At 41.6% G+C, this 11,247-nt stretch overlaps 2 protein-coding genes across 2 annotated transcripts in view; both read left to right on the top strand.

The window, feature by feature from the left end:
* Positions 1–1,182, top strand: part of LOC117801854 — a 33,167-nt gene extending 31,985 nt beyond the window's left edge. The window contains exon 3 of the mRNA XM_034657828.1: positions 1,064–1,182. Coding sequence (XP_034513719.1) covers positions 1,064–1,181 — 118 coding nt within the window. The 3' untranslated portion in view covers position 1,182. The remainder of the gene's footprint in view (positions 1–1,063) is intronic.
* A 2,001-nt stretch (positions 1,183–3,183) lies between these two features.
* Positions 3,184–7,821, top strand: LOC100478782 (zinc finger protein 791-like). The gene is made up of 4 exons (XM_019793332.2): positions 3,184–3,396; positions 3,750–3,876; positions 4,059–4,119; positions 4,701–7,821. The coding sequence occupies exons 1-4, from the start codon at positions 3,394–3,396 to the stop codon at positions 6,349–6,351; spliced, it is 1,842 nt and encodes a 613-aa protein (XP_019648891.2). The 5' UTR covers positions 3,184–3,393; the 3' UTR covers positions 6,352–7,821.
* The last annotated feature ends 3,426 nt before the right edge of the window (positions 7,822–11,247 follow it).

Below are 11,247 nucleotides of genomic sequence, written 5' to 3'. Positions count from 1 at the left end.
ATCTTCAAGTTCAGGTCTTAATTAAAAGTTGGGGGTACCCAATGTGGGGTTCAGAACCTTCACTCCTCAGGGAGAAGCTTGGGATTTTGATTTCCCTCCTGATTGTGGGGTTGCTGCACCAGTGGTGGGTTTATGGCAAGACTTCTCCCCAAGTCACTGACTCTGATTTTTGATGTTTGACTGCTCACAGCTTTGAAGCTCATCCCTCCTTCCTCCTCCTTGGTCCACTTCTAGCCAAGGCAGCAAGAAAGCCCAGCGGTTCCTGCGTTGGCCGTGGCAAGAGGTTCAGTTCATACAAGCATCTGCCCTTGTGTGTGAACCTTTAGTCCACTCACAACATCAGGAAAAAAAAAAGTCTGCATGCTTTTCCCTGCTCTCTCAAGCTATTTCATGCCTGCTTGAGAGGCCTGCCTTCCTCCCAGAGACCTCAGTTACGGAATGAACTCTTTTACACCCTCTTGGCAGTACGTGGTGTCATCCAGTACTCGGGTGTTGGCCGTTGTGCTTCTGTGCACTGCATCGCCGCTCATAAATGAGAGAAAATGAGATGGCTCCCTCTAGAGTGGCTGGTCAGGAAACTTCCTCCTGAAATTGGAGAATGGAGATTTTATGTTCTTTTGGAGGAAAGCACTGCTGAATCCTTTACGTATTTAATAATCATGAACAGACTCACCATCAGATCATTGTGGATGTCCGTGAACTCCCTTGCAATCTGCAGTTCTTAACCTATTTGTCAAGCATGGGCCAGAGTGCACTGGTACAGTTTGACCAAAAAGAGTTCTTCTAGCACCTTTTCACCTCTGTATGTGTCCTAAAAAATGAGAAGCAGCTCACGTGTATAGGGTTTTTGTAGAGATCTCTGAGCCCTCAGTGCCGAGTAACTTCCTGGCTCGGGACACAGAGAACAGAAAAGCTGAGAGTGCATTAAATATTACCCAAGGGAAAAATACTACTTCACAAGAATATTTTCATTTATCCAGCTACACCTGGCTACTTCTGATGGCCTGGAGTACTTCAGGCCGATAAGGCAAGCTGATCCTTGTTACAAGTTGCATTTCCACAGGCCTCCTGGACTCTCATGTTTGGTGATGGGACTAGAAGAACAAGCTTCCAGTTCTTGTGTTTTATTCATTAAAACCTCATGCAGATTTGACCCCGTACATCATGGAGTGCTGAGTTAAATGGTAGGTAAGAAGGAAGGAGATGAGAGCCTTTTTCTCAAAAGGAATTAGTGTGCTTAAAATAATACTTGTTTCATGTGTATAGCATTTCTCTCATTTCTCCAAGGTGCTCTAGACCCTGCCACTAGAGAACAGTAACATTTAAAGTGATCACAGTAAAGACGAATAAATAATTTGCATGTGTTCATGATGTTGTTAAATTTATGAGGAAGTGTGAACAGAAGTTTCTCAGGACCAAGACATAAAAGAAATGTTTGGAGACCAGAGAATCATACATAATCTTCCTATAAATTGAGTATAAACCCAGTGCTGTCAGAATCATGTATGCTGCTGTAAACGTATTTGGGATGTTTTAGGACTCAGTGACATTTGAGGATGTGGCTGTGAACTTCAGCCTGGAAGAGTGGGCTTTACTGGATTCTTCACAGAAGAAACTTTACAGAGATGTGATGCGGGAAACCTTCAGAAACCTGGCCTCAATAGGTAAAGACATTCTTACTGAACTTTGGCCATTAGAGAANAAAGCAGCCCTGAGGCTCACGTGTATAGGGTTTTTGTAGAGATCTCTGAGCCCTCACTGCCGAGTAACTTCCTGGCTCGGGACACAGAGAACAGAAAAGCTGAGAGTGCATTAAATATTACCCAAGGGAAAAATACTACTTTACAAGAATATTTTCATTTATCCAGCTACACCTGGCTACTTCTGATGGCCTGGAGTACTTCAGGCCGATAAGGCAAGCTGATCCTTGTTACAAGTTGCATTTCCACAGGCCTCCTGGACTCTCATGTTTGGTGATGGGACTAGAAGAACAAGCTTCCAGTTCTTGTGTTTTATTCATTAAAACCTCATGCAGATTTGACCCCGTACATCATGGAGTGCTGAGTTAAATGGTAGGTAAGAAGGAAGGAGATGAGAGCCTTTTTCTCAAAAGGAATTAGTGTGCTTAAAATAATACTTGTTTCATGTGTATAGCATTTCTCTCATTTCTCCAAGGTGCTCTAGACCCTGCCACTAGAGAACAGTAACATTTAAAGTGATCACAGTAAAGACGAATAAATAATTTGCATGTGTTCATGATGTTGTTAAATTTATGAGGAAGTGTGAACAGAAGTTTCTCAGGACCAAGACATAAAAGAAATGTTTGGAGACCAGAGAATCATACATAATCTTCCTATAAATTGAGTATAAACCCAGTGCTGTCAGAATCATGTATGCTGCTGTAAACGTATTTGGGATGTTTTAGGACTCAGTGACATTTGAGGATGTGGCTGTGAACTTCAGCCTGGAAGAGTGGGCTTTACTGGATTCTTCACAGAAGAAACTTTACAGAGATGTGATGCGGGAAACCTTCAGAAACCTGGCCTCAATAGGTAAAGACATTCTTACTGAACTTTGGCCATTAGAGAACAGGTATTTCTTGCCCATCAGTCTTGTTCTGACATGTGGGAAAAGACTACATTAGAGTAAGCTAAGGCCATCATAGACCTAAAATCTAGTAATTTTTCTGTAATTTCTGATAATGTGGAGTTATTTTTCTCCATCTGCATTTTAGAGAAAAAATGGAAAGATCATGACACTGAAGATACATACTACACCCAGGGGAGAGAACTAAGGTGAGTCACACAATATCGCGGTGTCCCACATGAGAATCCTACTATATATCATGAATTTTTAAAAACTAAATTATTCGGGGGTGCCTGGATGGCTCAGTCAGTTAAACGTCTACCTTTGGCCTGGGTCATGATCCCAGGGTCCTGGGATCGAGTCCCACTTTGGGCTCCTTGCTCAGCAGGGGCCTGCTTCTCCCTCTCCCTCTGCTTGCTACTCCCCCTACTTGTTCTCTCTCCCCCCTCCCGCCCAGTGGATAAATAAAATCTTTAAATAAATTAAACCCAAATTATTCAAATTTATCCTTAAATTTTTTTCACTGAAAATATTTACTTAAACGTCACATGGGTGTTCAGTGTTTGCAAAACTGTCCACTTCACAAGAATATTTTCATTTATCCAGCTACACCTGGCTACTTCTGATGGCCTGGAGTACTTCAGGCCGATAAGGCAAGCTGATCCTTGTTACAAGTTGCATTTCCACAGGCCTCCTGGACTCTCATGTTTGGTGATGGGACTAGAAGAACAAGCTTCCAGTTCTTGTGTTTTATTCATTAAAACCTCATGCAGATTTGACCCCGTACATCATGGAGTGCTGAGTTAAATGGTAGGTAAGAAGGAAGGAGATGAGAGCCTTTTTCTCAAAAGGAATTAGTGTGCTTAAAATAATACTTGTTTCATGTGTATAGCATTTCTCTCATTTCTCCAAGGTGCTCTAGACCCTGCCACTAGAGAACAGTAACATTTAAAGTGATCACAGTAAAGACGAATAAATAATTTGCATGTGTTCATGATGTTGTTAAATTTATGAGGAAGTGTGAACAGAAGTTTCTCAGGACCAAGACATAAAAGAAATGTTTGGAGACCAGAGAATCATACATAATCTTCCTATAAATTGAGTATAAACCCAGTGCTGTCAGAATCATGTATGCTGCTGTAAATGTATTTGGGATGTTTTAGGACTCAGTGACATTTGAGGATGTGGCTGTGAACTTCAGCCTGGAAGAGTGGGCTTTACTGGATTCTTCTCAGAAGAAACTTTACAGAGATGTGATGCGGGAAACCTTCAGAAACCTGGCCTCAATAGGTAAAGACATTCTTACTGAACTTTGGCCATTAGAGAACAGGTATTTCTTGCCCATCAGTCTTGTTCTGACATGTGGGAAAAGACTACATTAGAGTAAGCTAAGGCCATCATAGACCTAAAATCTAGTAATTTTTCTGTAATTTCTGATAATGTGGAGTTATTTTTCTCCATCTGCATTTTAGAGAAAAAATGGAAAGATCATGACACTGAAGATACATACTACACCCAGGGGAGAGAACTAAGGTGAGTCACACAATATCGCGGTGTCCCACATGAGAATCCTACTATATATCATGAATTTTTAAAAACTAAATTATTCGGGGGTGCCTGGATGGCTCAGTCAGTTAAACGTCTACCTTTGGCCTGGGTCATGATCCCAGGGTCCTGGGATCGAGTCCCACTTTGGGCTCCTTGCTCAGCAGGGGCCTGCTTCTCCCTCTCCCTCTGCTTGCTACTCCCCCTACTTGTTCTCTCTCCCCCCTCCCGCCCAGTGGATAAATAAAATCTTTAAATAAATTAAACCCAAATTATTCAAATTTATCCTTAAATTTTTTTCACTGAAAATATTTACTTAAACGTCACATGGGTGTTCAGTGTTTGCAAAACTGTCCACTTGGAAATAGCACAAGGAAACCCCGTGTGTTTAATAATCTTTGTTTACATAATAGCTGTGGTCAAGTCCTATGTACGGAACATTCAGTATATTTTCAAACAGTTCAGAAAGGGCAGGAAATCATTTTGCTCTAAATTATAAAAATGTAATTCCAATACGCTAATATTATGAATTACTAAGAACTCAATAATATACTTCTCATTTTTTACAGAAGTCATATGGTAGAAAAACCTTGTGAAAGCAAAGAGGGTCATCAGTGTGGAGAAACCAGCAGCCAGACTCCAGATCTTAATCTAAACAAGAAAACGCCTTCTGGAGTAAAGCCACCTGAAGGTCATCGGTGTGGAGAAGCCATCACCCCAATTCTAGATCTTGATCTGAACAAGCTAAGTCCTTCTGGAGTAAAAACACCTGAAGATCATCAGTGTGGAGAAGCCATCACCCCGACTCCAGATCTTAATCTGAACAAGAAAACGCCCTCTGGAGTAAAACCATGTGAGTGTAGTGTGTGTGGAAAAGTCTTCGTGCGTCATTCATCCCTAAATAGGCACATCAGATCTCACACCGGACATAAGCCATATGAGTATCACGAATATGAAGAGAAGCCATATAAGTGTAAGGAATGTGGGAAAGCCTTCAGTTACCGCAAATCTGTTCACAGACACGAAAGGACTCACACTGGAGAAAAACCCTATGAATGTCAGGAATGTGGGAAGGCTTTCACGTGGCTCACAACTTTTCGAAGACACATGATAACTCACACAGGAGACGGACCTTACAAATGTCAGGAGTGTGGGAAAGCTTTCAGTTGTTCTACTTCATTGCGAACCCACGAACGGACTCACACTGGAGAGAAACCCTATCAGTGTAAGCAGTGTGGTAAATCCCTCAGGTCCCCTCTGGGTTTGCGAATACATGAAAGAAATCACACTGGAGAGAAACCCTATGAATGTAAGCAATGTGGTAAAGCCCTCAGTTGTCCCAGTTCCTTTCGAAGACATGAAAGGACTCACACTGCAGAGAAACAGTATGAATGTAAACAATGTGAGAAAACCTTCAGTTCTCCTCTAGGTTTGCGAATACATGAAAGAATCCACACAGGAGAGAAACCTTATGAATGTAAGGAATGTGGGAAAGCCTTCATTTCTCTGTCAAGCATTCGAACACACATGATAACACACACTGGAGATGGACCTTATAAATGTAAGCAATGTGGGAAAGCCTTCATTTGTCCCAGTTCCTTTCGCTCTCATGAAAGGACTCACACTGGAGAGAAACCCTATGAATGTAAACAGTGTGGTAAAACCTTCAGTTGGCCCAGTTCCTTCCGAATACATGAAAGAACTCACACTGGAGAGAAACCTTACGAATGTAAGGAATGTGGCAAAACCTTCATTTATCGCACAACCTTTCAGGGACACATGAGGAAGCACACTGGAGAGAAACCCTATAAATGTAAAGAATGTGGGAAAGCCTTCATTTCTCCCTCAAGCGTCCGAACACACATGATAATGCACACTGGAGACGGACCTTACAAATGTAAGGAATGTGGGAAAGCCTTCAATTTTCCCAGTTCATTTCGAATACATGAAAGAACTCACACAGGAGAGAAGCCTTATGAATGTAAACAGTGTGGTAGAGCCTTCAGCTGTTACACGTCCTTTCGAACACATGAGAAAACGCACACTGGAGAAAAACCCTATGAGTGTAAGGAATGTGGAAAAGCCTTCATTTATCGCACTACTTTTCGAGGACACGTGAGAATGCACACTGGAGAGAAACCGTACAAGTGTAAAGAATGTGGGAAAGCCTTCAGTCGTCCCAACTCATTTCGAAGGCATGAGAGGTCTCATACTGAATAGAAACCTCTTGAATGTAAGCAGTGTGGGAAAAACATCAACTGACCTTCATCCTTACATGTGAAAACCCCCGCTGGAAAGAAATCCAACAAATATAAGAAAGTCTGATACAAGTTAATCCGTGTAAAATGTTCCAGAAAACTAACATGAAAGAATCACTATGAAAGTTATAAATATATCATCACTGCCTCATTCTTAAAGTGGGTCTCTGGACTGTGGATATTTACTACTTTCAAAAATGAACACTGAGGTGAGAGAATTCTGTAAGTACTCTTATTACTGTTGTTTAAAAATTAATAGATATTTGCTTTCTCCTTAAATCATTTAACATTTTTCTCTTTCCATTTTGGAGTTAGTTTGATCCATGGGTGGTTTCTGAATGTGCAAATAGGTTTAATTTTTATGTAATGTTTTAATCGAATTATCGATAAATGACATTTTGGTATTTGTTGGGATTTTCCTACTGGCCTCCTGTGTGTCAGCTACTGGATATCCATTACCCATCATATATTCCATTTTTCTTAGGAGAAAAGCAGTTCTTGCTTTGGCTAGAAGAGCCTTAATTCCATTTTCCTTGCTAATAAAAAAGATGGCATAAATTTGTAAACATGCAGTTTATTATGAAGTATAGTCTGATCAATTATTTCCATCTTTTGGCCTTTGCCAATCCTTCTCGCTGAGATTTGAATCATCAATTTTGCATTAAGACAGAATGATGATTGGATAATAAAATGTAGAATTGGAGATGGCGCTCCTAAATTGTGTTTTGTCACCTGGGTAATGTGACATTTTCGAGATTCTGTTTCCTTTGTGATTCTATACCTGTAGCCTCCTTTGCGTGAGACTTGGGAGGCAGGAGTACAGCAGGCATTAGGTTTCAGAGCCACCGTACAGACAGAAGCCATATAGGAGCTTTGAGGATACCTGCTTGCAGCCTGTTTTCCTGATCCCTTGCCCTGCCAGTCAGGAGTGTCCTCAAAACCACAGTTAACTGCTCGACTTCCATTTCTCAGAGGTGCAGGTTTCCACATACACCTTCACAAGTTCCACATCAAAGATCCATCACAGTTTGGATTTTCCTGCCAGCCCCCACGTGCCCACCAGCCAATTAATTTGAACTTTCATGGTTGGGAGTGTTCTCTGTTGCTCACTTTCCTCTCCTCTATACTATTCACTTAAGATCTAATTTGTGTAGTAAACACCTTGTCTTGGTAACACTGCCAGTGACCGTGTATTCCTGATTCCACTGTGATAGCTACAGTGACGCAGTCCACAAGAGCCACCCTGGACTTTGTTCCTCTGCTGTGCTGTGCAGTGACTGCTCTGACCCTGTCCTTCCCTGTGAGAACTGGCACCTTCCTCATATCAGGCAGATGATGGATGTTTCTCTTTTCTCACAGCTGTGCATAATTCCTCAGTATGTTTTCAAGTATGTTTGTATGTGATTAAAAGCAATGCATTTGTCAAACAAAATCTTCTGTAGTCATTTCTTCAGACATCTTATTAACTGGGGCACCTGGGTGGCTAAGTTGATTAAGCATCTGCCTTTGGCTTAGGCCATGTTGATTAAGCATCTGCCTTTGGCTTAGGTCATGATCCCAGGGTCCTGGGATCGAGCCTGCATTGGGCTCTCTGCTCAGTGGGGAGCCTGCTTCCCTCCTCCCTCTGCCTCTCTCCCCCATTTGTGCTTGCTCTCAAAATCTGAAAACATTAACAGTTTTAATACAATTTGTATGCTAACAGATACTGAGTCTGTCATTTCCTGAGAGCAGATATTAAAATAGCCCATTGTAATTATGAGTTTTCAGATCAACTTTGTCATTTTGTCAAGTCAGCATACATTCTCAGGATTACCTCGTGTGTACATGTTGTACTGTTCGTTCTTTTATAGGTACAGTCTTTGTCCTCTGTGTAGGGCTACTTGCTATGATCAGACCCTAGATATGCAGAGACATTACTCACTCTTTCAGATGTGCCACTGATGAAACCAAAATGCAAGGACTAAGACATTCTAGACGTTGATGTGATCAACTAACTCATTTCTCAAAAAAAGAAAGAAAAAACACACTGGGCTCTTGAAAAAGGCATTCATTGGGGCTTGCCTCTTGTAAGCCCAGTCTACAGCCCTCACGGAAGCCAGAACGGTGTACTCAGACAAACCTGCTGTCTTCTGAATGGGTTTCCTGCTGTTCAGGGCATTAGTTAGACTGAACCCTCAGTTTTTAGGGCCCATAACTTTGTTCTTGTTATCACGTTTGCTGGCAGGTTATGAGAAGAGGCCTTTCCACATCTGACATTTATGTCAAAATGGTCGTTTTCACAGGCCCTTATTTATTGTAATCGTGCCCAACAGCCAACACTCTTCTATCCCACCCCTGGACCTTCCTCCCAACATCACCTGCACTCTGTACCCTGCATGTCAGTACTTCATTTGGGGCTCCCTCTTTCAGAACCACCTCAGGGCCATCTCAACACAAATGGAATATTTCCTACCAACTACACTCATGCACTCACGTCGTGGGAGTCACTGGCACTATCCTGGGCACAAACGATGTCATTCAACAAATTAACATCACCGAGCCCAATCAAAAAATGTCTCAAACGCTCTAAGCACAGGTAGCAGACAGCTAATGTTTGAGAGGTTTTCTAAGGAGGAAAACGGGCAACTGTGGTCACCGATGACTACCTGGCTTTTGACTGTTTATGGGCAGGCAGGGAGAGTTCCGTTCCCTTAAAGAGACTGCTTGCTGCATGTAGACAACACTGGCAAAGTGTCATCAATAACTCAACAAATGAGACAATGAATGAAAAGAACCAATAACATTACTAAAGTCATTGAACAGAGCTCTGGAAGCCTACTGACATGATACTTCTGGATCTCTCCCAAAACCTTGGGATGACTAGATTCTGATGCTTTTTTCAAGTTTTCCTCATCTTGATTCTAACATGTTGCTTGTGATTTTCATGTGACTTTAAAAATTCATATTCAGGGGCACCTGGGTGGCTCAGTCGGTTAAACATCTGCCTTCGGCTCAGGTCATGATCCTCGTGTCCTGGGATCGAGCCCCGTGTTGGACTCCCTGTTTAGTGGGGAGTCTGCTTCTCTCCCTCTGATCCTCCTCACTTATGCTCTCTCTGGCATGCTCGCTCGCTCTCTCAAATAAAATCTTTAAAATAAAATTCATATTCAAATTCAAATTTGTGTAAATACAATGTGGCATAATTCAGTCAACAATCATCAAAGAACGAGCTTTAATAAAGACACTCCTTTTTTTGATGTTTGACTACTGGCTTTAGTATATACCCACTCACCCAGCCTGGCCCACAATGGACAATAAACTAAGAGGGTTCACACATGCCCCTTTTCTTTTTGTGCTTATGTTAGGAGGGTCAAACTTTGAAAACCCACAGCCTCAACTCCTTGACACGTTAAAGGCTCTACCCACTTTCTCCCTCTTGATCCAGACACCTGAACCCACTTGTACTTGCCCTACTTTCTTAAAGTGCCTCTGAGTAATGAACTGGGAGTGGAAGCCACTCGATCCAGTGACCTATAGGAACACAAACTATAAGAGATGAGTTGCTCGAGAATTGACTACCTTGAGAATTAAGTAGTTTGGGGAACACAGTCTTGAGGTACTCCCCGCAATTCAAATTCTTCCTGCAGAAGCCAAACCAGGTTCTCACTGTGAGATCAGAAAAAATTGCCTCATGCAGAACACAGAAGGAAATGTTTTGATATGTACACAATGCATTCTGTTCTCTGTAACTTGGGCCATCCTCCAAAGAAAACCAATTTGCCAAAGCTTTATCTGATTGGGGAAAGAGCAATTACACAACTCCAGCCTTCTTCACCTTTCCTCTTTGACAGAAGGGGCGGAATAAAGGCCAAGAGCCTTTTCTGATTTTCATAGTCGAGGGATTCTATGCCATCAAAACATCACAGGTTTAATCATAACATAATAGAACGTGTTCCCTCCCAAAAACCTACGCATCATATCAGCAGGGTACCAATGTAAGAATTGGATTAAAACAGCTGCAAGACACAGACTCTACCTAAGATTGAGTTGCTCGGGTAGCCAAACACACTGAGGAGAAAAATACAAGGACACTGAAGCATACTGAAGTCCCTGATACCTACAGCCACAATAAACATTAAACTCCTATTCAAGAACACATAAACCCTCCCAACTAAAGGCCTATTTTCCTCAAATCCTATTAACTGATACACTGTGTCTGGCTTTCAACCAAAAACTGGAAGGCATACTGAAAGGGAAGAGAAAACATTAAGAGACAAAGCAATTATCAAAAGAAGACTCAGGTATGGGAGAGACTTTAAACGACCGGGCTATGAATTTTAAATAACTGTTAGTTTCACACAAAGCCAGCTTCAGAACACGGAAGATTATCTGGGAGAAAGAGGGGCATTACATACTAGTAAATGTGCCAATTCCCCAGGAAAACATAATAAACCTTAATATTATGTGCCAAGCAACAGATTGTCAAAATAACTGATCCAAAACATACAGAACTGCAAGGTAAGATAGACAAGTCCACAATTATAATTGAAGACTTCAACATCCCTCATCAGATCTAGCAGGTAGAAAATTGGCAAATGAATTGTTGAAGGCAGCAGTACCATCAATCAACTGGTCTTAGATGATATTTATAGATGACTTCAACCAACAACAGAATAGACATTCATCTCAAGACATTCATCTCAAGATAACATGGAACAAGTACCAGATAGATTACATTCTAGGCCATAAAACACACCTGTAAAAAAGTAAAGACTAGAAACCCTACAAAGTATGCTTTCAGACCACAGTGGATTTAAACTAGAAGTCAGTAGCAGAATGATAGTTGGAAAACAACCAGATATGGAAGACTGAACCCCAC

The sequence above is a fragment of the Ailuropoda melanoleuca genome, chromosome 4 (assembly GCF_002007445.2).
Source record: "Ailuropoda melanoleuca isolate Jingjing chromosome 4, ASM200744v2, whole genome shotgun sequence".
Taxonomy (NCBI): Eukaryota; Metazoa; Chordata; class Mammalia; order Carnivora; family Ursidae; genus Ailuropoda; species Ailuropoda melanoleuca.
The sequence above is the reverse complement of the archived record's forward strand: the minus strand, read 5'-3'. Positions and strand labels throughout refer to the sequence as shown.